Raw genomic sequence first — 27,123 nt, forward strand, 5'->3', positions numbered from 1 at the left:
TGCAATTAATCTCCACACATATTGTGATAAAGGTTACATAAAGGGGGGATCTTATTAAAATAGAGTGTTTCTGTGGTGATTTTTTAGAGGGATAATACCTGATCGTGGATCATAGTCCTAACACCTAGGAGTTTCTCAGTACATTTTGATTGGACGGATGGATGGATGGATGGATGGATGGATGGATGGATGGATATATGATGGATGGATGGGTGGATGGGTGGATGATAATGGATGAATGGATGAATGATGGATGGATGGATGGGTATATGATGGATGGATGGGTGGATGGGTGGATGATAATGGATGGATGGATGGGTGATGGATGGATGGACCTATCAATATGCAGAAACCTAACTGGTTTCCCATTAGTCAGTGGGACTACCCAATATGAAAGGACACTGACTAACAGTGAAAGGACACTGCTATACTGGGAGAAGCCAAAGGATTTTCATCACCATACACTTAGTTACCATATAAGGTCTACAACAATAGGGATTTTTTTTTGGTCTTTTTTATTCACGAATATATCCCTGATATCATAATAGTGCGTGGAATATAGTATGTGCTCAATAGATAGTTGTTGAATGAATAGACTGACTTATAGAAGATATTTTGGGACCTTTAGAACGTGAATCAAATATACTTAATAGGGGATGTAAGATGAGGCTAATTTTGAATATATGTGAGGGAGTAAGAGAAGGGAGAATAAGGAGAGGGAGAGAGGAACCATGACAGCCTTGGGAGAAGTGAAGAGAAACTGACATTCCTAGTTATACACATATGGAGGGCTCTCTGCTAAGAGTGTTGCCCACATCAAGTCACTTAGTTTTCACTACAGTATATTAAGAAAAGTATTATTTCCATTGTACAGGAAAAACAAACTGGATCAGTTTAAGTAATTTGTACAAAGTCACAGACCTAATACATGGCAGAACCAAGGCTTTTTGAGTCCAATGTACATCCCTTCTCCCACATGACACCCCAGCGTGGCAGCCTTCAGACTATTCTATTCTCATACTCCCATAAGAATTTTGAGAAACCTATGCACACCCCTCTTCTTTTTTTTTTTTTTTTCAATTAACACTTTAAAATTTCATGTCTTTAAATAGTTGAAAAAAGTATACTTTGGAACGCTGTAAATGGTGTCCTATAGAATAAAGCTATGGCAGCATTACTTTAGATGTGGCCAATGGCTCATAATACCACAGCAATCTGATTTTCACAACCATCAGTTTAAAATAGATTTACACAAGTTCTGTAACAGTTAGGGATTTTAGATTATTTTTTTCTTGAATTTGTATTTCCATTTCACTCCCACACATATATCCTAGTGCAATATCTTGTATTGACCACCCTATCATACGTCTCTGCAACAAAAATACATATATAAATCGAATATTTTTTATTTCCTATGACCACAAATCTCTAAGTCTTAAAAACACATTTTTTCCTCCTGGATTGGCTTATACTTATGATTAGTAGTACACAGTCCATCTAAAGCATAAATAAATTTAAATCTTGATACACAATTATTAAACATTAAGAGTGAAATTTTATTGGAAATGTAGTTCGGAATGAATGAATGGGGCTTTTTTTGTTTCTTAATTAGTTTATTTAGCCCTAGATTAATAATACTTCTTACCAGAATGAAACAAATTCAGCAACAATCCTACTTCCATTTTAATTTTTAAACCTGTAAATTCTAATAATCCTATTCACAAAAATAAGTTGTGAATGGAAAGCATTTATTATACAAATGTCACTCAAATTATATTCCAAAGCAATAAAGAATTTAGCATCCAGAATCATCTTGAGTGATCTACCAGCTGATAAGTCTTTCTTCAATTGTGATGAAAGCAAAAAGTTAGAAAGCACCTGACTACGTAGCCCAGGAGGTAGAACGCTTTCTGGTCTCAACACCTACATTCACACCCCACAAGCAGTGCTTACACTCTGGGGCAAAGCAGGGAAGCAACACTGGGGAAGCATGAGGGCCGGGGAATGGGGCACCAGGATGCCTTTCTTTTGAAAAGTAAAAGGACAATTGTGGAAGGGGCGGTGAGAACCTGGACCCATGGCCCATTTTCAGATAGAACAATTCTAAGAAAGAATATATGTAGCAGAGAATCTGGAAATTGATTCCTTTATTTAATTTTCCAAGCTGCTCGCATAACTCTTAAAATCATTTTGTCTTCCAAGGGTCCACGTGTCTCAGTTTGAAGAGCTCTGCCTTGGATGGGCTGCCAAACATTAAAAAAAAATAATAATAAAAAAAAATAAAATAAAAACCAAAAAAAAGAAAGGAAGGAAGGAAGGAAGGAAGGAAGGAAGGAAGGAAAGGAAGGAAGGAAGGAAGGAAGGAAAGAAAAAGGCTAAGGCTCCCTTGTTCTGATTCACCTGGAACGATCCTGAGATGACTATGTGCTTATACCACAGGTCTGTACAGCCCACAACAAGCCCCAGAAGAATCACAGAACCTCTGTGACTGTTCTCCTACCTGAGATGCAGCAGTACCTGAGCAGAGCCCCCATAATATCAGCTGGACACCGTGAACACGGCCATGCAGAGCACTCTGTAGTTCACAAACGCTGCCCACACGTAATCCACAACAATCTATGAGGATTTTCTTCGTTGCAACTGCCTGTATTAAGAGCATAAAAACTTTGGTCTCAACCAAGCTTTTGACATCACTCTCAGAACATCATCCCTCTAACCTATCTTCTTACAAATAAATGGCTGTCATCACATGGGATTGGCCAAGGCAGTGTGTTTCTACCACTACTATTACCAAAAAAAAGAAAGAAAGAAAAAAAAGGAAAGAAAGAAAGAAAACAAAAAAAAAAATCCCTCAACAATCCAAAGTGCTATGCCATGAAAAACATACACACACAAATAGCTTTGGGAGACTGTCTACCTGGGGAACGTGTGCCTTTCAAAAGACATGACTTAGTTTGCCTGCTGTTATTCTAAGAAGCAGGTGTTTTCTATACTCTACTGCATCAGAGCCCTCTCAGCCCAGCTAAGTGGGGGTGTGGCCAGGTTTTCATCACCTGACCCTGTGTCCCAAGCCACATGAGAAGGTTGAAGAAAACTACCTGAGCCAACCCAGAGCTTGGCATGGTGACACAGAACTCTGACTGGGCGGGAGGATGGCACCAAAAGACCATCTGGATCAGTCCTCTCGGAAGGCTGAAATTAGGAAACTGAGAAAAGAAAAGGGAATGAGGGAGGAAGGAGGCATCAGAGGTGCCCTGAGGTAGAGTCGGGCATTAGAAGGCAGAGACAGGTGAAGGCGAACTGCAAGGCTAAATTTAGAAGAAAGAGATAGGCTGAGTAATCCTACAAAGCTGTTTTCAAGAGAGGAAAATGCAAAAAGATAGACAGAGGTTGTCGTGAGAGGATGAAAGATTAGCTCATTCCTGAGGGTGGCCCCATTCCTGGTGCAGGTGTTACTTGAGCAAACTGGCCTGGGCAGTGGGTCCAAAGGCTGTGACACCCCAATAGGGAGCTTACCTGGAGTTCCCCTATAAAGGGAAGCTGAACATAAGTGCCCTGGGCCTTTGACATCCCCTTGCTCACCAGCTCAAGTAAGGTCCACAGGCATTTTCCCAGTGTGTATTTGCATCGGTGATTTTCCAGCATGTATATTCAGCAAATATCACTGTTCTCTTTCTTCAGCTCCCCGGGATCATTTTCTTCTTCACTCATGAAAATCCCTGCACTCTATTTCCCCTGAGACTCCTTACGAGTCTCTGCCCAATGTTTTCCAAATGTTAGGTCTGGGAACGAGATCTGAGGTCTTCCAAATCATAATCTCTACCATGGGGAATTTGTTTTCTCTGCAACCCAGTCTTGAAAAGAAGGACACCCTGCTGGGGTTCTCATCAACTGGGGGGTGGGGGGTGAGCAATGATCAAGATGGGAGGACCAGATAAACTGGAAACTGAGCATCAGAATCTTCTAGTCACAAAAGATAGCAGAAGTACAATGTCTTCTGTTTTCCCAAGTCACATGAAGTCTTTGAGTGCTTTTTAATAATAACATTTTTTTGTTCTTTCAGTGAAATAACTTCCTGTCAATGCAGTAACTACATGTTCTTTCCTTTTAACCTTCTGACACTGAGCTAGCTGAAGACTCTATCCAAGACTACATTGTTTTGATGATTTGAACACCTGTTTGTATATACCTTTATCTTTCCAAAACAGAATTCCTAAAGGCTCAGCTTTTGCAAAGAAATAAGCAAAGGCCATCAAAGTTCAGAAACAGGCTCTTGTCTACCTTGGAGGCTGACATCGCCTTTCAAGACATACGTTCCTCATTAAGAGATCACCTCACCTCCCCCCAACATACAAGCTGGTTACTTGGTTTTGCTGTAAAATGCCACCACTTTGGGTTGACTGTACCTGCAGTCTTTCAAAGACTTCATGTTAGTTTGAACTTTTTAGCAAAACCAGTCATCTCATCAAATATCACAAGGTTTTTAAAGTGTGTGTGAGTCTGTGTGGTCCATGGACCACCAGTATGTGGCTGGAACTTCCTATTTTCTAGGAAGCAACAGGGAAAAACTTGAGAAGTACTCAAGTAAATTCTTGAGAATTACTCTGAGTTCCAACTTGACTAGAATGTGGCTGGATTATGGCCAAGTCCGCCCCCACCTCTCCTTCCCTCCTGGTTCAGTTGAGTTGTTTGAAAGTGCTGCACAGTCCTTAATTGACCTTGGAATTGAGTTTGCTAGCTAGTATAGGGCCAAATGGACCATATCTTAGTTAATCCACCATTCTGCCAACATTGGCTTTTATTGTACTTTTCCCTTTTGCAGTCTCCTCCCAATATGAATGGAAAATTTGACACTATAATAATGTTACCACGTGGGAAAGACATGGAAGTGATACATGTTCCAAAAATATACAACTGATTTTCAAAACTGGATGGGCCCTTTACCTCCAAGTTAAGAATGACATTCTTGACTCAGAATGCTGTGTGTCTCTTTCCAAAAACACTAATCCCCCTGGTTTCTGGTGGTCTGTGATTTTCCCCTCTGGGCAGGGCTGGAGTGACTATCTCAAGTCCCTGGACCTTTCAGACCTCTGGGAACTGCCATCAGGAGAGCTCTGGCAGTAACACCTTATGATCCCATCAGACAAGGCCTACCCTCCCACCCCCCACCATACTGTGAGGCTGGCATTTGCCTTCATGACTTCTCCTCTTCTCAGCAGAGCCTGGCTGCCTTCCTCTCCTGGTGCCTTGAGCTCTCATGGTTAGGGATGAAAGTGGCGCTCTGGAGTGAGACTTCTGTTGAGTTCTTGATCACTTAGCAGTGTAACCCTAAGCAAGTTTGTAACTCCTCTGAACTCCTGATTTCTCAGTATGTAAAATTAAGACCTGAGAGAATTACATAAGTCTAAATTAGTGTCTACCACAGTGCCTGACCTGTGGGAGCAGCTTAATAAATATTTATTTCCTTCCTTCTTAATTCCTTATGGAGGCAAAAAGAACCCCCGGCATATTAGAGAAGGGATGGAAAGTTGGGAACTGTGGCAAGCCTGAGCAGACTTGATCTGAAAAGGGTGAGACTTGATCTGGGAAGGAAGGAAGGGGTGAGATTTGATCTGGGAAGGTAGATCTGGGGAAATGAAAAGGAAGAGTAAGTTATGACAATCCCTCCTAAAGTAACTTTTAAATACCAGGAACGAGGAATAATGGAGAGTGATGAATCTTCAGTTAGTGCAGAAGAAGAAGGTATGAAGCAGAAGAATTCTAGTGAGAGTCAGGGTTCACCTAAGCTGACTCTGAGAGGACACTGGGAAAAGGTTGGCATTTAGTTTTATCAGCCAGAAAGCTGAGTCCCTCTGCTGTCACCACTGCTATTGCAGATACTGATGCATCTTCCCTCTCTTCCTCCTCTACTTCTCCACCGTCCTTCTAGTCATCATCATCATCATCATAACCATCACCATCGTCATCCCATCATAAGAAATTATAAGGAGCAGCATTTTCAGAGGCCCACCTGTGTTCTAAGCATTGTGCTAAGGGCGTAACACAAACTGCAAACCCTATGAGGTAACTAATATGATTACTTCTTTTTACAAATAAGGTACACAGTTAGTAAGTGACATTTCCAGAATTCAATATCGAAAGCTTTCCTTATAAACCTCAACACTATACAGCTTCAAAATTCATGGAAATTCATGGGTGACTTTCCAGGAACTCATGTCTGGGAAGAACAACTTTAGGCATCAATATGGCAGTAGCAGGAAGAGTCGATTAAAAAATGTAATGGTGCACGACGATACGAAGCCATTCTGCTTCCTGTGAATCTCAGAGAACTAGAGTTCTCGTGCAAAAGTCTTTATGTTTGGAATTTCATATCGAGAAACTCCTATAGGATAGTTGGGGATCTTAAAGGTGCCAATTCTAAGTAGGATTTAGGAAAAGTCAAATGTTAAATTATTTGAAACAGCTGTGAAGGCAAAAGAGAAAGGGACTTCGCAAGTGTCCAAATGAACTTTTAGGTTAAACAGAAATATTAGAGTGGGGGGAAACTGTTTTATAAGCTAAGAGGAAAGCTTTCTCTTGGTGGGTAAGAATTGTATTTATGTGAGTCTTGTGCCTGGTCTATGCAGAACTTCATCTCCTTTTCTTCATGGTTGCATTCCTGTCTTCTGCCCACCCTCAAACTGCCTTCCTTTTGGCAGGAGTTGGTTCCTAGACACTCAGAATCTCTGTAGCGGGTCTTTCCCTAACGGACAAAACTTGTAGACTCCCCTAAGAATGGTTCTGCCACTCTGGAACCTAATAAAGATTCAAACTATGCCATCCCGTAGTCTGCTACAGACCATAAAAACAGTCAGTGTTTCAGTGTGGCTTTTACACATCAGTAAATAACTGAGCAAATACAAGAGAATGTGCAGTGTACTGAAAAAAGAAAAAGGCAACTATATGATGTCTACAAGATACACACTTTAAATGAAAAGGCAGAGAGATTGAAAGTAAAAGGCTATTAAAAGATATACCACACAAACAGTAAGCATAAGAAAGGCAGACTGGCTATATTAATAGCACATAAAATAGACTTTAAGATAGGAAGAAACATTTAATAAAGACCAAAAAGTTAATATATCAGAAAACTATAAATAGTATAAATATATGGGTTTAATAATACAACTTCAAAATATCCGAAGCCAAAACTGAAAAACTAAGGGGAGAAATACATAAATTCTCAAACATAGTTGGAGACTAACTCTTTTCTTCATTATTGATAGAACAAGATGGAAAGTATCATTATCAGTGCCATATATCAATATCTTCTGTGTCTGTCAAGAAACAAAAGATCTGAGCAATACTATCAACCACCTTGACCTAACTGAGATATAGATACATATCTCAATATTCATCATATATATGTATACATATATGTATATGTATATATATATATGATAGCCATCAACTGCAGAGTATATATTTTTTCAAGTGGACATGGTATGTTCAAGATAGACCATATGCTGGACCACAGACCAAGTTTCAGTAGCTTTCAAAAGACTGAAATCTTGCAGAAAATTAAATTGGAACTCAATAATAAACCATCTAGGAAAATCCCAAATATTTGGAAATTAAAAAACACACTCCAAATAACCCAAGTCTCAAAGAACAAACCAGAAAAATTAGAAAATATTTTGAACTGAATGATAATGAAAATGACATATCAAATTTATGGTTTACAACTTAGTGCAGAGAAATTGTATCTCTAAATGCTTATATTAGAAAAGGAGAAAAGTCTCAAGTCAGTTATCTAAGTCCCTGTCTTAGGAAACTGGGAAAAGAAGAGAAAATTTAACCTGGAGTAAAAGGTAGGAAATAATAAAGGTAAGAGAAGAAATAAAGGAGAGAGCATTCAAGCAACAAAGAAATTCAATGAAACCCAAAGTTGATTCTTTGACATTTTTAAAAGGTAAATAAAATGATAGAATTGACAAATTACCAATATCAGATATGAAAAAGAGAAAACCACTACACACCTACAGATATTAAAAGGATACAGAATCTGCTGTATAATTATATGCCAATAAGTTTGATAATGTATAAGTTATGAACACATTTTATAACAGATGCCAATTAACACAACTGACACAAGAAGCAATAGAAAAATCTGAATAGCCCTGTATCCAAGGAAGTCATAATGAATTAAGTTTGTAATTAGAAACCTTCCCCAAAGAACACTCAAGGGCCAGTTGGCTTCACTGATGAATTCTTTCAAACATTTAAAAAGAAATAATACCAATTACTCACAGACTCTTCCATAAAATAGAAGAGAGAATGCTGTGCAACTCATTTTATTAGGCTAGTATTACTCAGATACCAAACCAGACAAAGACATTACAAGAAAATGATAGACCAATATCCCTCATGAACATGGACACAACTCTCAACACAATATTAACAAATCAAATCCATATATATGTAAAGTCAAAAGACCTAGGACAGCATAAGCTATTTTTTGAAAGAGCAACAAAATTGGAGGACTTACACGACCTGATTTCCAGACTAAAATTATAGTAATAAGGACAATGTGATATTGATGAAAGAAGAGACACGTATATCAATGGACCAAAAAGACCCAAACACACATGATCAATTGATTTTCCAAGAAGGTGCCAAAGAAATTTAATTGAGAAAGAAAAGTCTTTTCAACAAGTGGTATGTGAACAATTGTACAGCCATATAGAAAAGAAAATTGAAAATAGATCCTTACCTCACAGCAGGCCTTCAAATTAACTCAAAATGAATCCTTGACCTGAATGTAAAAATACTAAAAAAGAAGAAAACATAGGAGTAATCTTTGCAACTTTAGCCTATGTGAAGATTTCTGAGATTATAAGAAAAGCACAAGCCATAAACGAAAAAGTTGATAAACTGGGTTTGATCAAAATAAAAACATTTGCTTTTCAAAAGATACCAATAAGGAAACGAAAAGACAAGCCACAGAATGGGAGGAACTATTCATAATAAGTATATCTGGCGTGGATCTTGCATCCAGAATACATAAATAATTACTGTAACTCAACAGTAGGAAGAGAAACAATTTTAATGGGGAAAATTTTTGAGTAGACATTTCACAAAAGTTCTATAAATGATTAATAAGCAAGTGGAAAGATGTTCAACATTTTGAGTAATCAGGGAAGTGATGAAGCACATTGAGGGGTGGCTGGATGGTTCAGTTGGTTAGAGCACGAGCTCTCAAAAACAAGGTTATCGTTCAATTCCCGCATGGAATGGTGGGCTGTGTCCCCTGCAACTAAAGCTTGAAAATGGCGACTGGACTTGGAGCTGAGCTGCGCCCTCCACAACTAAACTGAAGGACAATGACTTGGAGCTGATGGGCCCTGGAGAAACATACTGTTCCCCAATATTCCCCAATAAATTTTTTTTTAAAAAAAGCATACTGACATACTACTGTGTAAGTATTACAATAGCTAAAATTTAAAAAACTGACAACACTGAAGAATGCACCACTAATATATGGAGTAACTGGAACTCTCACACATTGCTGGTGACAACGCAGAATGATACAACTACTTTGGAAAACTATTTCTTCTATAATTAAATGTACATCTACTATATAATCCAGACATTTCACTCCTAGGTATTTATTCAAGAGAAATCAAAATGCATGTTCATACAAAGGCTTGTATAAAAATATTCATAGCAGCTTTACTTGTAATAGCCCCAATCTGGAGACAATTCAAATGTCCAACAATAGGTAAATGGACTTTTTAAAAAGCAATATCCATACAGTGAAATACTACTCAGCAGTAGAAAGGAACAAACAGCTGATACATAAAACATGGATCCAACTCAATATTGGTCTGCTGAGTCAAAGACGCCAGACACAAAAGGGTACATGCTGTGTGAGTCCCTACTAGACCATGCCAACTGATCTACAGAGACAGAAAGCAGATCATTGTTGCCCGGGAGTGGGGGTGGATGGTCTGCAAAGGGGCAAGAGGCCACTTTGGGGAGTGACAGAAAAGCTCAGTATGATGGTGGTGTTGGTTCCACAGGGTCAACACATCTACAACACTCCTTGAATTGTGTACTTCAAATGGGTGGAGGGTTTTGCACATAAAGTATACCTTAATAAATTAATTTTTAAAAAATTAGTCTCTGTACCTGCCTTCAAAAGGCATTGCAACGCAGAAAAGTAAAATATGTGACAGTTTCTGTGCTATGTAACCAAGATCTTCACAGAGACCCTTATCTTTGATCTCTGACCTAGATCTGAAAATACTGGTAGTTGTACCAGAGAGACTCAGGGGGAGGTCCCTGAGGTGGAGGGAACGTTCACAAGTACAAAGAAAGGCACGAGCTGAAGAAGTGCATACAGCGAAACTGAGAAGACTGGGGTGACACAGAGATCATTTAAAAGTTGATTTTGGACCACTCCATTCCGTTCTAAGAAGTGTGAAAATAGTTATAAAGACAAAGAAGAGCTTCTGGAAGCTTTAAAATGAGCAAGTGACATGATGTGTGTGATGGGCATTACTAACGTTCAACAATTATTTCCAGCTCTCTTTCCAGGCGTGTGGTACATTTCATTTCCCCACCACCTACAAAATGAAGCATGGTCACGTGACAGCTTTGGGCAATGAAATGTAAGTGGAAGTATGTGTCACATCCAAGTGGAAGCTTTTTGAGCAGTTTTTGATTTGGCACATTCTCTCCCATTCCTGAGTTGATCAGAGAACAGCTTGAGTGGGAATTTCCAGGAGATTTCTGAGAGGCTATAACAAGCAGAGCCTCTTCCCCTTTCCCACTTCCCTACATCCTGTGATGAATATGTAGTATAAATAGTGAGAAAGAAAAAAAAGAAAAAAAAACTTGTCCCTGTCAGACTCTAAAACTTGGAGATTGTAACTGCCCCAGAAGTATCTTTTCTGATACAATGTACAATTTTAAGTGGAACTCTGGCACCAACATAAAAGATGGATTTCAGAGGACAGAACTTGCAGGGGGTTAGCTAGAAGGCTAGGGACTAGCTAGAAGGCTATGTAATCCACAGATGATAAATGCAGACTCCAAGGCAGGGCCAGGAGCTTAGAAAAGCAGTGAAAGAATCTGGAGATGTAACGGCAAGAACTGACATGTTTTGATAATGACTCTGAGATTCTAAAGAACCTAAGAGTCTAACTGTTCTAGAGGTGTTGAAAAGAGAAAGTTCTTGAAAGAAGGATGACTAACTGGGAAGATGAAGTAAAAAAAAAAAAAAAAAAATTATTTTAAAAATTAGTTAAAATTAAATTTAATCTTCTGAAAATATAAAAGAAACTACAGGCAGCCTGGCAAAGTACAACTCATCGAAAGCAGAGTCCCATTTCTCTACAATGAATCTTCTAAAAAGATTATGAACTTTGGAAGAAAACAGACCTGGGTGTAAATCCTGAGTGGATTTGTCAAGTTATCCAACTTCATTCATTCAGCAAATAGTAAACAACGTCATGCATTCATTCAACAAGAATAAAGAACACCAACAGGCCCCTGCCCTATTGGGGCGTATATTCAAATGTAGGGAAGCCAACACTGCACATTTAAGCTCTGTGTAGAAAACAGAAATGATATTGTGATTATGGAAAGGGGGCAAAACTAATAATACAGGGCTTGTCAAAGGCAATGACCACTTACTTCATTTTGTTCAAAACCTTTATCTGGCACCAGTCAAAAGTAGAGATCTCTGTGTCTTTTGTATGTACAAGAAGAACTAACCCCACTTCCCTTTTGCTTTATCACATGTAAAGAACCAACTGTGAAAAATCAAATCTCTTGACCCCAAGATTATTTTTTAAATCAATAATTCTGATTGACACCACCTAGTAAGCATACCAAAAACTCTACTCAAGGAGGGTGTATGTATGTGGCGGTGAGGTGAGGAATGCGTGGTTAAGTCTGGCTTTTAGACAAGCCACTTCTCAAAGTCTTGTCTGATGCTGATGAATCACCTGGTAAATGCAGAGTCTGATTCAGTGGGGCTGGGGTAGGGCTGAGAGTCTGCATTTCTAACCACCTCTCTAAGATGCCAAAGCTGCTGCACAGGGGTGCTAAAAAAGTTCTAGATGCCTTAGTAGTCCGTTGACCTCCAGGAAGCTAGTAGGGTGTGCTTGTCCCTTGACCCTTACTGCTGAGCTGCGAAGAGTGTCTCTACCTTGTGCCACCATTTCTCATCCAGCTTATTTTTCTTTATGCAACTGGAGAATCACATTGCACTATGTGATTGTTTGGTGAAGACATTAGACCAAGGGCTTCTAATTGATCTCTGTGTTTGATTCCTACCACTCCTTGAGGTGGGTACCATGATTCTCCTCACTGTACAGAAGAAAACACCCCAGCCCAGAGACAGCAGGTCACACCAGCAAGTGTGGACAGGATTCAAAATCCAGAGTCTATTGCAAAGACTAAGCTCTTAACCACAGCTTCCTCCTTACTGTATTTACATCACAAGTTTCTCTCCTGCTCTCTTGTGGCATCAGAAGTGACTTGCAGTTGACTGTGGCCCCCATTCCAAAGTTGATAAAGTCAAGCCTCATCTTCCATCAAAATGACTTGGTTCCAGGAGAAAGCAATTAAAACCTAAATCGAGAAATCTTCCGGAATTTGGCAAAAAGAAGGAGCATTTCACACTAATATTGAGGGTTTTTTATTCCCAGGAAGTAATGGAATTCATGCAAGATTATCATACACCTCGGAATTCTTGGACACTTAGTTCATCAACAGAGCACCTGATGTCCTATCTAAAACAAGGATGGCAGGAGAAGATTCCGTAAAAACCTCCCTGTCAATAGGAAGATGCTACTCCATACCACACTGCAATGTCTGTATCCTGGGCACACGTAAGTCTTAACAAAGAGTTTAATGTGTATTTAATAAATATATAATCTTAATAAATATGATAAATATTAAGTGTTACTTATTATATTTATAATACAATAAATCTTAAAGATTTAATGATAAAAATCCTTTTTATTATTTTACTAAGACGCCCTAATTCAATGCTGCTAACTGAAATATGAATGTAAAACAGCGGCTCTCAAACTTGGTCCCACATGGGAATCTCCAGGGAGCTTTAAAATACACTGATACCTTAGTCCTACCACAGGAGACTCTGGTGTACTTGTCTTGGGATAAACTGCATATCAGGATTTTTAGAAGCTCCTTAGAAGATTCTAATGCACAGCCACAGTTGACAATCACAGGCATAAAAAACAGAGGGAAGACTATATTAATTCTTCAGCCAAAAAGGGGGGGGGGGGCAAGTGGCTTCATTCACTCACTGTCAGACTTTTGCCCACCTATGTAGCTTCATAGATCTTACATAGCAATAGACCCATTCTAATGGCAAGCAAGTGGTTCTCACCATCAGTGACCAAACCACACATTAGACACTCCGTGTTTGATGACCAACTGTTGTTTCAAGTCAGCAACACCGCTCCCAAGCAGGGCTTCTCAACCTGGAGATGGGATGCAGGTGGCCTGTGAACTTGAACGGGGACAACACCTGCATCCCTAGTTTCGCTAACTATCCTGGAAGTGCGGCATTCCAACTTCAGTTAAGAACATAGACAACAAATCACAATCGTTTTGGCGGCTCTTGGCAGTTTGCACCCGCTGTTTTTTTCATGTCTCATTTCAGTTTTTTCAGTCACTACTTTGGGATTAAAGTTATTTAATAGATCTGTTGTTAGATCTAGATATTTAATGCAATATTAATGGTGCACGTCTGTTGCTATGTCGTCACTTTAATACTTTGATAATTGTATTCCAGTAAAACCGATTCTGATTTAATTGTGTCTTATGTATTTAATGCAATTATTCTGAGAAGGGTCTAAATGCATCACCAGAGCCAATGTGGTCAGTGGCACATGAAAGGGCACCAGCCCTGCTCTGAAGAGGAAGCCCTAACCAGCCAGGTAACTGCATGTTTTCATCCAAGGCCACCTCCAAGAAGGGCACTCTCAGGAGGGAGACACCCCAGACAAAGTTGGCACTCGGTTTCCCCTGCATTTCCGCTGATAAGATTTCGCCTGAAAAGCCAGTTCAACGCAGCAGAGAATAGGATAGGCATTCTCTTTCCCCTCAGCTGCCTCTTGCTCTTGGCATTTCGGAGTGCCCAGCCTGCCAGGCTGGTGGTAACCTGAGCTTCCAAATTAATCAAAACACACAGCGCCCAGTTCAAGCTCAGGCAGACAAGCCCGGGAGCCAGACGTTCTCCTCTGGTGACCCCCGGGCCCCAACTCCCCAGCCCCGCCAGCCAACCCGCGCGCCCCACCTGAGTGAGATGCCGTGCTTCCTTCACCGCGTCCCGCCCAAGCAGGTGTCCCAGGCCCTCAGGCAGTGATTGCTCAGATTGGGTCGCCGGCGCCTTACCTTGGGAGGCCGCCCACAGCGCCAGGAGCCTCTTCCGTCGCCGGCCCGCGCGGTACACACCTCCCGGCTCTGCCGCGCCCAAATCCGGCGCGACTCTGGCTGCGTCTTCACTGCGCTCTCACTGCCAAGTTCGGCGGCTGCAAGTTGAAGGCAGGTTAGGGAAAGGGAAAGTGGCGAGATGGCACTGCAGGCAGCCGGGAGCCAGCGGGGTCACCTGAGTGCCGACGTCCGGTGCGCCTCCCGCTTAATCTGGGCATGGCCGCTAGCCACTCCCTCCGCCCTGCTCAGCCGACACGCCATAGCACCCCCCCAGAATTCCCCACCTCCAGCCAGCACCCACTGCCCCGCTCCAGCTTCAAGACCTTGGGAGCATCACCTCCTTAACCCCTTAGCCTCGGACCCGCGCCCACCTGCCCCGCAGGCGCTCAGCCCTTTCTCGACTCCTGGGCATGATGCCCGGGTCGGAGGGACAGTGCCTGGTGAGTTGGAGGGGAGGGGGGACGAGGGCGGGACCTGCGCCACTCCTTCCCTTCCCACCGCGCCACAGTCAACACCCTCGGTGGGGAGGGACGGACAGCGAGGCCGAGCCCTACAAAACCCGCCCCCGGGCCGGCTGGCGAGGTGAGCTTCACAGCCGGACGCCCCAACCCGCGCCGCGCAGTGGACGCGGTAGCCGGAGAGCCTGTGGGTCCCCGGACACGCCGGCCCTCTGAGCCGGCGCCCACGATGCGCCCCCGGACGGCGCCGAGGCCGCCCACTCTGCTGCTGCTGCTCCTTCTGGTGCTGCTCGTGGCCGCGCCGGTGGCGGGCAAGGTGAGTACCTGGCGGCGCCACCCGCACCCCCGCGTCGCGGGGACAAGCGTGCCCCACCCTCAGAGGCGCTGTCCTGGAGCCCCTGCCAGGTGGGTGCGGTGCTAAGGGCTCCACGCAGGTCCCTGGGTGGAGATGCCCCCGGGAGCAGGTAGAATTCGCGGGCTGGAGGGAGGGAGAGACAAGGAGGAAACTTGTCGGGTTACCTAGAAGTCAGGGATGGGAGGGAAAGGCCTCCCAAAGTAGGTAGGTAGGTAGGTTGGTAGGTAGGTAGGTAGGTAGGTAGGTAGGTAGGTAGGTAGGTAGGTAGGTAGGTAGATGATAGATAGATAGATAGATAGATAGATAGATAGATAGATAGATAGATAGATAGATAGATAGATAGATGGGTGGATGATAGATGTTGGTAGAGGATAACCGCTGAGGACGAATATGTGGAACACCGGATATAGAGACACGCGATGTCACTCACATTGGTGAATGAGAGTCAGCAGCATGTCTTGGCTGAGAGTACAGAGGGCTGGGAATGGAAACCCGCGCAGGAGTCCTGGTCACTTTTAGATGTCACTTCCCACTGAACCCTGACCTTTCTGGGGCTCAGTTTCCTCCTTGACAAAACTTCCTTCCAATGTTCCACTGTGGTCGTTAGGATTGTTGGGAAAATAAATGCAGTCACTGAAAAGTGAACACCACCTTAGACATAGAACTCATGTTAGGATAAATTAAGCAACATGTCGCTTTGATTTCTGTTTGGAATTTGAAAGATCCCCATTCATTTAAATCAATTTCTTTTTCTTTGCAATTAGAGATAAATTGGGTATCCTCAAAATTGTTGTGGCTCCTTGAGTTGATTTTAACTTGTGAAAGTGTAATTTAACTTTTCAGATGCTCTCTGTGATTTTCACATTTAATAGATTAATTTGGAAAAAATTAGTTTGGAGTGATAAAGCAGTTAAGTTTCAATTCCAGAGATCAGCAGATGTTTTACAAATTTCATGATTGAGATTATGATTGGAAATTTTAAAATTGCATGCATATGTGTTCCGTGAAAAGATGTTTCGAATCTTTGGCCACAAGTAATCCAAGTACTTGCCATTTAAATTCAATTTTAAATTAAGACATTACAGATGAAGCTAAAACTCCATTGATATGGAGATGTCCCTATCTCTCCCTCTCTGCTGTCTAAACAAGATACCACTCTGGCCACCTCATGTCTCTTTCCACACATTTTCTATACATTTACATAGATGTATGTGGACCCACAAACAATATGTATTTGTGTTTGCATTTTTTAAGTGATATTGTGCCATATATATATATTTCCCCTTCGACAACCTACAAATGTCCATACAGTATTTACCAATATTTAAGATAGATCTACTTCTTTTTCTGTTTTGCCCTGTTGTATAGTTTTCCACAATACAAATATGCCAAAGTTAATTGAGCCTTTCTCCTATGGATTTACATTTAGGTTATTTAGTGTTTTATATTCTAAAGGGTTTTGTAATCCACGTAATCTCTTCATGGAGCTGGTTCTAACAAATACACTTTGCACAGACTCGGAATACCCAACCCAGGTAACTCAGTACTTCTGGGCGTGATGGATGAAACTCATCCAAGTCAGTGTAGATTGTCTACCAGCAGTAATCCAGAAACAAATAAATCCAACAAGCAAAAAACCTAAAGGAGGTACATGTTGTGGGGAGGCCTGAGGACAAGTTCCAGAGCACGGTTTGCACATCTTTCTAGACTCCAAAACAGAGGAGAGATTAGGGAGAGATGGAGAAAGAAGGGAGGAATTACATGTGTGGAAAGGTCAGCCAAAAAAAGTGATGCTCTGTGGTCTTGCAACCTCTAATGATACCAACTTTCAATTATATTGTCATGTTCCCTTATTATTTTTTACATGTAAAATTTTCTGCCTGAGTTTGGCCAAATCTTGGTGACTTCTTGCTGATATAATTAATCCATTTTTGTCATCACTTGAAGTCAGTCTTTGCTAAAAACTTGTAGGGATTATCATTCCCATTGCACCTGCTGAATTACACAATGTCATTAGAAACCATAAAATGTGCCTTCATCTTGAAGAGAAAAGGAATCACAAGTTCATTGATAACTAGTCAATACAGTGCCAGCATGGCTCTCTCCATAAGGTAACTGATGTTAGCTAAGGCACTAGATCTCGCTGAGCCTCAGTTTTCTCATCTGTAAAATGAGGGAATTGAAACCCCCAGTAGGGCTAGCAGGTGAGGTAATGAGTGAAAGGGTGGGGCAGGTGGCAGTCTTTAGGGCCAACCAATTCTTGACATTTAAAACTCAGGCTCAGGAATGCCAAAATCCTTGCTTTTTGGGAGAGATGCTAGGAATTCAGCTTCTATTAGCAATCTCTCAAATTCTAGGTGTTGGCAAGTAAGTCAAGTCTTTACAAAGCAAAGGCCTACAGAACACTGGGCCAACTATATGAACGAGAACTAAACTTAGCCTTGAGGCCATCATATTTATCATCTTTGTGCTGCACTAGGTAAGGACATATTTTGTTCTAAATTTCTGCAAATTTACGTTAGCATTTCTCAAAACAGAGAGATAGTAGTGGGGTTGACCTCACTTTCCCAGTTCAGACGTGGGTGGAACTGTCTACAACACAATTTGTTCTGAAGAGCCCTGAGTGAAATTCCTCTGCTGCTTTACTGCAGGCACCTATTCCCGGGCCTGCTGAACTGCGCAGCCCAGGTTTTATAGCTGTTCCCAGGCCCAGCTCACCAACCTGAAACTGGGAGGCACTTTGGGATGCCACAGACAATAGGTCTAGGCCAGGAGCTAGAGAGCTCTCCTTCTCTGATACCTGCAGGTGAGGTCCAGGGTTTGAGATAACATGGTTTATCCTTCCTTCTTTTTTTGCCCTAAAATTCCAGACAGGGCAGAAATATGGCAAGCCAATATCAGGAGATTAACAACAGCTGCATTTAGGGAGGATGCTTTCTCAGCTGATTTCATTTTTAAATTTAAAAACTTAAGGTGAATTAGGAAACGTTTCAAACAAACAAAAAGTAATGTAACAGACACTATCTATCCTGGAGATTAAGTGAGTATGAATAAGCTTTCACTTGTTTGCTCTCACATCTCTCCCTTTAAGAAAAACAACATATAAATACAAAAATTCATACATCCACAGCGGTTTTTGCTCTGTCTTCCACCCCAAGAGGTTTGCATACAGCTGACCTTTGAACAACACGCGTTGGAAATGCAAGTCCACAAATTTCTTTCAAGAAATGCAGACAGCCCTTCCTATCTGCAGGTTTCGCATCCTTTGGTTTCCTATGGGCGGTTTTTCAATCAACCGCCACTGAAAACAGTATTTTCAAATTCCCAGTCTCGGATTCCCAGCCGAGAATCAAAAATGCTGTTTTTGATCAATGGTTGGTTAAATCCACTGATGCGAAGGGCCAATTGTAGAGTCAAAAGTTACCCCCGAAACTTCGATTGCGTAGCAGAGCAGTGCCCCAAACCACTGATCCCCGCACCCCCCCCCCATATTATTCAGGGTTAACGGTGTATCGTTCCCACCGCATGGTTTTGTATTTATACAGCGTGTGTGTGTGTGTGTGTGTGTGTGTGTGTGTGTGTGTGTTAGTCTGCATAAATAATAAATACTGATTTGTGGTCCTTCAAATGTAATAAAGAGTTTCACATTATACATACCTGTTGGAGCTTGCTTGTATCACTCAATATTATGTTTTTGGACTTTATCCATGTTGATACATACAGAAGTGTTTTATTTATATACATATGGATGGAATAACTGTTGTACAGAATCCAATTGTGTAAAGGACAGTTCATTTTTCCATCCCCCCCAAGCTTGTTTCCACCATTTTCATTTTACAGAGTTGAAATGTACGTCTTTGTGTATGTGCCATTGTGACAACCAGATTTTTAATTCCTAGGTGGAATCCAAAACGGGTTCATAGAGAAAGCATATTTTAACTTTTATTAGGAATTGTCAGGTTGAGCTCCAGAAAGGTTGTACCAACTATGTGCCTGAACACCTCCTTCCCCATATCCTCAGCAAAACCTGGGATGCTCACTTGTTAATGGGTGTGAGATGGGCTCTGGTTTTGACCAGTGAGTTTGTGAATCTTTTTGTGTTTTAATTGGCAATTTATATTTCCCTCAGAGTGAATTGCATGGACAACTCTTTGCCTATTCTACTGTAGCCTTGTCTTTTTTGTTACTAATTAGTTAGCAGTTATTTATGTGTTTGGATACCAAACCTTTACCATTTAAATGGGCAGAACATATTTTATTCCAGTCTTTGTTTTTTCTTTTCATTTAGTTATTGGTGCCTTCATGTATAACATTTTTTTCCCACTATAATTTCAAACTTGTTCATTTTTTTTCTTGAGATTTTGTGTTTTGCATCTTTTGAAGAAATCCTTTCCTTCCCTGGAATTATGAAAATATTCTCCTACATTTTTTTAAAGTTTTACAGTTTAGATCTTTTACATTTAGCACTCTTTAATTCTCAAATTGTTTTCTACTTAGGGATATGATATTTTTCTTTCCATATAGATAACAAACTGTCCCAACATTATTTATTGAACAATCCATTCTTTCCCTTTCTGTTTTATAGTGTTACATCTGCAGACGTGTACCAAGCATCTATTCATATATGAGACTATTTGTATTTATATATAGGTCTGTTTGTTTAGGGCGTTAATGTCTCACAAGATTTTATAGTTTTCTGCCTTAATTTCTAAATATTTTATATTTTTTAGTGCTACTGTAAGTTGTATATATTTTTTAATGTAATAGTCTAACCATTAAAGCTATAACAAAACACAGTTGAATTTTGTATTTTGACATTAATAAAGCAAATTTGAAGAGTTCAAATGCATTTAAGGCTAAAAAATTTTCCTCAAAATACTGCTGTAGCTGCATCACCACGTTTTAATAAGCAGTATTTTAATACCATTAAGTTCAAATTCTTTTCTATTTGATTTCTTTGTCCTATGGATTATTTAGATGTTTATTTTTTACTATCCAAAAATAGGAAGATTTTTCTAGTTATCTTTTTTATAGCATTGTGGTAGAGGTAATATTCTGACTTCAAAGATTTCTATGTATATCAATTAGATCAAGATTTTTGATCATGTTATTAAAATTGTAATATATGTGCACATGGTTTTTTTTTAATATATCTACTCAGTGGATATTTAATCTGAGATTCTATACTTTTTTTCATGAAAATTCCTTTTTTATGTTTCTCCTTCCCAACTCTCTCTATTCCTGGTGTTCTTAGGATGCGTGTGGGAACTTCTCCTTTTCCTCCAGTTCTCCTGACTTCTTCTATCAGATACCTTTCATAAGCTGCTCAGATCCTCTTGGCTTCATTTTGCTCCTGGGCTATGGGCACTTAATTCTCCCAGCCACCGTCTTGGCTCAGATCCTCTTGGCTTCATTTTGCTCCTGGGCTATGGGCACTTACTTCCCCCAGCCACCATCTTGGCCATAGACTACACAGGTACAGTTCTTGTAGAATCTATCCTATGGCTCCCTGTTGCACCCTACAAGTGTAGGGCATTAACACCTGGCGGTAAATCTTTGACCAGTGGGAGAAAAGAGCCTTTGGATAAATTCTTGTCTTCTCCCCACAGAACAACTGTCCTGAAATGTGAGGTTCACACAGACTCCCCACAAGGCCAATCATCAGGTGTACTTGAAACCACCTTATAGCTTATCGAGCTTTTTTTTTGTTGTTCAGGTGCCCCTTCATTTCCTCCATGTTGCATTCGGTGAAACATCCTCACACCTGTCTTTCATTTTTCAATTCTTTCTTCTGCTGTTTGCAATTTTTAGTAGATTTTCAATCTAGTTTAATTTTCAGTAACAAAAGAAGACTCTGGAACTGTTTGACATGGGTTATAAGCCCAGATCTCTTCATTAGCAGTGGTTAAATTTTGTCTCAGTTTCCTCATCTTAAAATGGAAGTAAGAGACCCACCTCAGGATGTTTTTTACAATTTTTTTTTAATTTTTCAATTACAGTGGACATTCAATATTATTTTATATTTGTGTCACCCACCTCAGGATTTTATGAGGTAAATGATTTAATACACGTAACACGTACGCAACCATGCCTGTCACATAGTAATCATTCAGTAAATGTTAACAATGATTCTTTTAATTCATTAAATTTTCATTTCAATGACTATTAGTTCTAGAAGTTATTTTAGGAGTCTAAATCTGTCTGGGGTGTTTTTTGTCATTTTTTTGTAACATTTCTTTTTCCATTTTTTGTACCTTTAATCATTTTACACATAGTTATATTATTTATCTTTCTGATCCTTTTTCTATGATTTCAAGGTCTGGGAGTCTGTCTTGTTTCTTCTGTCTATTGATTCCCATCTATGGGAAGATAATGTGAATTAGAGATTTGGGGAAAATAAGCCTTCTCTGTCATCACTCAGCCTGCATCTCCACCCTCCCAGTTTGCCTCATTGCTTACAGATTGGAGCTGTCCTTCCCTAGGAGAAAAAATAGTTCTGTGGCTTCTGGGGGATTTTCATCACTAGGATGGACTTACGTAGTCATGTTTCGGGGGTAGGGTGACACCAAACATACTTTCTTTCATGTTCTCAAGGTCACCCTCCTCTTCTCTCCTCCCACTGCCTACTTCCTCCAAATATACTAGACTTTTATGGAGGGTGCCAAAAAAATGTATATACCTTAAGAAAGGAAAACTGTATTAAAATTGTAATACTCAATATATACCGATAACAAAAGACGAATACAAGTCACGTCTGACTTCTGCAATTACAAGAGTTGCTCAGAGTGGTTACCATCAGGGTCCAGACACTTCTGATTATGGCGAACTACTGCTTGAGCAACGTTGACCAAAGTGTCCAGTTGTATACAGTTTTTTGGCACCCCGGTATTTGATGAGGTGGGGATCAAGGCCACCAGGTTACTCTCTCTGTCCAGACTAAGGATTTTCCTCCTAAAGTGTTTTTCTGGGGTTACAGTCACTGGTTTTTTTTCAGGTACAATCATTGGAAAAACTGTGAATTAAATGAAATTTGTCTTTGTATTTCCCTTATAACCTTTGCCATGTAACCAGAGCACAATAATACTGCCTGGTGTTAACTATGAATAAGGTTAACTTTGTTAAATATTGCAATTGATTGACCCTCAAATCTGTCAGTGTATGGTTCCAACAGTAGGGCTATCCGTTTTGGAGATGCCCTGTGGTCCTTCATCCACATCCACCTGTGGGTGTGGATTTGACCATATTCATGCTGTGGCCTTTGGCTGAAAACCATCCATCCACCACAGAGTAAAAGATTTTATAAGATCAATAAAAACACACAGTGCTCAGAGCATTTTTGTTTTTACAAAGCTTATATCTAAACTTGGCCTAAACTTTTTCATCATAACAGACTTTCACTGTAGATCATTTGTTTCACCTCTGTTTTCAGTTCAAGACAATAAGGAAACCAGGATTATATCTACTTCTTAACAGAATATACATTTGCCGTGTCAGCCCTACCACCATGGCCTTGAACAGTTACTTAATCTCTCCGAGTTGTTTTCATCTCTAAAAATCAGATAAGAAAGCCTCTTACTCCAAGTTCTACATTAATCTCACAAAATATAATTGCAGGCACTTGTCTTCTCGAAGACCTGTATCCATCGTTCCATTCTTCCTGGGGTTCCTCATGTAACTGACAGTGAAGCCCTGGCTTCAGATACATTTTCTAGCCAAGACTGAATTAAATACTATCCGTTCTATAGTTTTCTACTTTACATGCTTCCATAAGTTGAGATAAATACACATCTATGTCCAAATCATCCAACAGAAATATAATGTGAGCCATAACTATGAGCCACATATATAATTTTAAATTTTCTACTAGCCACATTAAAAAATAAAGAGAAACAGGTGAAATTAACTTTAATAGGGTTTTTTTATCTCAATACATCCACAATTTTATCATTTCAACCTGAAATCAAGAATAGGTATTTTATAACATTTTTTCATATTAAATTTCCAAAATCTGGTGTATATTTTGTACTTCTAGAACATCTCAATTCGAACTAACTGCATTTCAAGTGTCTACATGTGACCACTATCTTGGAAAGTGCAGACCTATTTAAATGACATCCAGATAAGAAAGGGGGATACAGTCGATAAGGTCATATCTCTGGATACAACACATTTTTAAAAAGTTACAACAACTTTTATTTCTCCCCCTTTTAATGTAAAGCTCTCTCTATATATATATGTGTGTGTGTGTGTGTGTGTGTGTGTGTGTGTGTATACTTCTTAGGAAATATTTCCATTAATTATGTCTATTTCATCCTGGAAAAATATATATTATGTTTTGGATAGAACTGAAAAGCATAGCATTGTGTGAACAGTGTTCTTAATACCTTGAGTTCCAAAGAATCTTCTCATGCCAAAGCAGCCTTATCTGTGAAATTGTCTTTTCCATCACAGTGCAGTTGGAGGTGCAGTCTTTTTTTTATTTTTAATAAAAATATAGTTAACACACAATATTATATTAGTTTCAGGGGTACACTGTAGTTAGTCAACATTTATATACCTAAAGAAGAGATCGCTATGATAAGTCCAGCAATCATCTGACACTGTACCACGCTATCACAATATTATTGACTATATTCCATAGGCTGTGGATACAACACATTTTGTTTGATTATTTGCCATGAGAAATAAACACATGTCAAAATGACAAACTTTAATTAAATTCAGTTAATCGGCATGGGTTGTGACTAAATATCTGCAACTTTTTCTCCAGAAAAATTAAGGTAGTTGGCCTTGGTACAACGCTTAAAGCTACACAAATTACTATTTGTATACATTTAATTATATTGCCCCATTATCAAAATATAAGTTAGTTATATACATGAAGAATTGAAGAAACATCACAAAAACAGCAAAAGGAATGGAGAAAAGGAGAAATATATTGAAAAATCAACATACCCCACCTAACCTTTCATCTCAAACTATAAACTAGATTATCACTAGAGTTCAACCAGGTAGCAGATTTAGTGTTACCTTAGACAAATTATTTCCTAAAAGATCTCTATTTGTTCTTATCTGAAAATGGTGGTACTATACCTTTTGAAGATAAAATACTCAACGCAATGACTGCTACAAAGTCATTGACTGGGTACATAAGTACACAATGACTGGGTACCTAAGTACCCAGCTTTTATATTCTAGCTACAATTATTTTATTATTACTGCTAAAAGTATGAAAAAGATAAGAGGACAAAGACATAAATAAGCATGTGGTTTGGAGCTGGGGACTCACTGATAAGGTAGGTGGTTGAATCCATGTCTATGGTAGAGTTGAGAGTCCAGTGGAGTAGGGGAAAGAGACAAAACCCAGTAAACAAATGTGTAACTGTGGATCATGGCGCTTGCTAGGAGAGAATGGGATGTGGTGATGGAGAAGGGGAAGTCTTACCTTAGCTGGAAGTGGGTAGGGAACACCTTTCTAAGGAACCAGCCCTCAGGGTAGGGCCTTAGATGGAGACAGCCTTGGAAACACTGATGAATGTGGTTTAGGCCTGGCCCTCTCCATGGCGGAACAAGGCAAGACATTTCCAATTTTATGGCTCCTGCATTGTCAAAGAGCAAAATCAAAACCAACAAAGTTAAAAAAGAAAAAGAAAAAGAAAAGGCTGAGTTTATTTAATCACCATGAAAGTCATGCATGTGAGTATTTTGCTAGAGGTGGGGTAAGGAATGAGAAGCAAAGAGTGAGGGCACCCCCGAGTGGGCAGGGTCGGGGCGGTGGTGTTAATTAGGATGGAAAATTGCTCACTGGATAGGATGCAATAAGTTCACAGGACTGTATGTGGCTGATCATCATATAATGTTTATGTTTGCACTTAACAAATTACTATTTTAGCAAAAAGAGATAATGTGGTGTGTTTATGGTATTTTCAAGATAGTTGTTGCATTAGTAATGGGTGAGTAATAAATTAACATGGTGACTTGGTAATGGGCCCATGTAAAGTGGCGTGATGAAAACATTTGTCTTTCGTTCTTGTGGATGTGTCTCTCATCCTCTCTTCAACCTCACTGGAATGGGATTGAATTTGCTGACTGTGGCTGTGAGGTCCCGGGCAGGAAGTTGAAGCTGGGCCAAAGAGCCCTTGTCCCAGGTGACATAGACCAGGGCCTGAAAGGGCTCTAAGCCAGGGAAGGAAGAAACCCAGTTAAGGATTTGCTGGAAGGAGGAGAACAGCTCCTCACTCAAAGGACCAGCAGCGCCAGCTTCCCCTACCCCCACCCCATGCTGGTTAGGAAAGCAGATGTCATGTGGGGCTCTATCCTAGATCTCCCCAACTGGAATCTACTTTTAAACCAGCCCCAGAAGGCCTTGCTGGGCATGTTAGTGTCTAAGAACTGTGTCGGCCTTGATAAGGACACTGGAGGGTCCTGCGGTGGGATGGCACTGAGACATGATCGTGATTTTAAAGCTATGTATGACTGACATATGGAGAAGGCTGACTGTTCTCTCCTTGGGAACCCAACCTACATAAAGGAGAAGTGACAAAACAGAAAACAAGTCTTGTTGGTTTCTCTTTGGATTCTGTTGCCTTGGAAGTCAAAAAGAGAGGAAGTGGGAGAACCAGTCTAGATCAACACAGCAGTTGCTTAATTTGTTCCTGTTAATTGATTCAGTGCAATTAATTTGATAATCATTTATCTGCAGTTAATCATTTATTAACATAGGAAGGTTAAAAATCCAGTCCATGGTCCAATTTATATATGCACACATAATGCTAATAATATGTGTACATGTGAATACACACATATATTTTAGAGTGTTTTATATTCTCAGCATTTTGTTATTAATTATTGTGGTGAGATAATGGTTTTTTACAAATGTAATCCTCAGAGCTATTTAAAATGTAACCCATATAGTAATCTGTAATTTTCTGACAGCAGTTTTGGGGTAAGTTAGGAATTTTCCATCTTTAATCTTTAAGATCAATGTTTGTTCATTAGATTGTCTCTCCAAATTGGTTTCTTAGAGAAGTGATCCCAGTGTTTAAAAATGAATTCAAGTGTATTTAGAAACCTTAGGAGATTTGTCATTATGTAGACAAAACAGTCAGGTCACTGGATTATTTCCCCACTAGGATATTTTGTTGTTACATGAACATCTCAAGAAAAAAAAGTTCTTCAAGTGGAAAGTTGAGAAAGCTACAACACTCTCCCCTTGAATCAAATGACAAAGTATGTCTGGAAAGCCCAAGGCAATAGGTTAATTTCCATTTTTTGTTTAACCAGATGACAGGATAATATTATGCTGTTTATTTATGTGTGATACTGGGAAAACTGAAGAGTTCACATTGTTGGCTTTAAAAAAAAGTTTTATGTGTTGTATAAAATTTTTAAAAAATTTTAAGTATAAAGAGAAATATAAAACTAAAAACTATCCTTAATCATTTTACCTATAGGTGTTTACTATTAATATTTTGATGCATTCCCTTCCAGACTTCGTTTTAAATTCTACTTTTTTTCACCTAACAATAGACTGGTGAAAATTTTCTGAGTCATTAATTATTCCAAATACCATTTCTAAATGTCTGCAAAGTACTTCATTGCAGGTGTATGACTTAACTTATTGCCCTTCTATTGAATATTTTGGTTATTTCCAATTGTTTAGAAATAATGTTACAATGCAATTCCTCGAGGATAAACATTTACTAAAAATCATATTTTAAATAATTTTGTATGTAGATTCTTTCTTATTAAATGTCTGGATTTTGTGCATTTCTGAGTACAATGGCAAGGTAATGCCATTCCTGATGTACAGACGAGGGTCTGATCCAAGGGCATTTATCAAGTTAGTAGAGGGAG

General features: G+C 39.8%; 2 protein-coding genes across 11 annotated transcripts in view; one reads left to right on the forward strand and one right to left on the reverse strand.

Annotated features, from left to right (window-relative positions):
* COL4A4 (collagen type IV alpha 4 chain) overlaps positions 1-15,438 on the reverse strand; it is a 113,492-nt gene extending 98,054 nt beyond the window's left edge. The window contains exons 1-3 of one of the 9 annotated variants that reach the window (XM_074314163.1): positions 15,237-15,438; positions 14,416-14,552; positions 2,501-2,644 (exon numbers count right to left, since the gene is read on the reverse strand). Coding sequence is in view for 2 of the 9 variants with exons in the window: in XM_074314146.1 (XP_074170247.1) it covers positions 2,501-2,644; positions 3,517-3,645 (273 nt within the window). In the remaining 7 variants the exon portion in view is untranslated. The other 8 variants (XM_074314160.1, XM_074314164.1, XM_074314188.1 and 5 more) reach the window with 8 other exon arrangements.
* The window catches only part of COL4A3 (collagen type IV alpha 3 chain), a 149,232-nt gene continuing 137,038 nt past the window's right edge, over positions 14,930-27,123 (forward strand). Inside the window, exon 1 of one of the 2 annotated variants that reach the window (XR_012490019.1) lies at positions 14,930-15,228. Coding sequence is in view for 1 of the 2 variants with exons in the window: in XM_074314144.1 (XP_074170245.1) it covers positions 15,142-15,228 (87 nt within the window). In the remaining variant the exon portion in view is untranslated. The remainder of the gene's footprint in view (positions 15,229-27,123) is intronic. The other variant, XM_074314144.1, reaches the window with a different exon arrangement.

The sequence above is a fragment of the Rhinolophus sinicus genome, linkage group LG01 (genome assembly GCF_036562045.2).
Source record: "Rhinolophus sinicus isolate RSC01 linkage group LG01, ASM3656204v1, whole genome shotgun sequence".
Taxonomy (NCBI): Eukaryota; Metazoa; Chordata; class Mammalia; order Chiroptera; family Rhinolophidae; genus Rhinolophus; species Rhinolophus sinicus.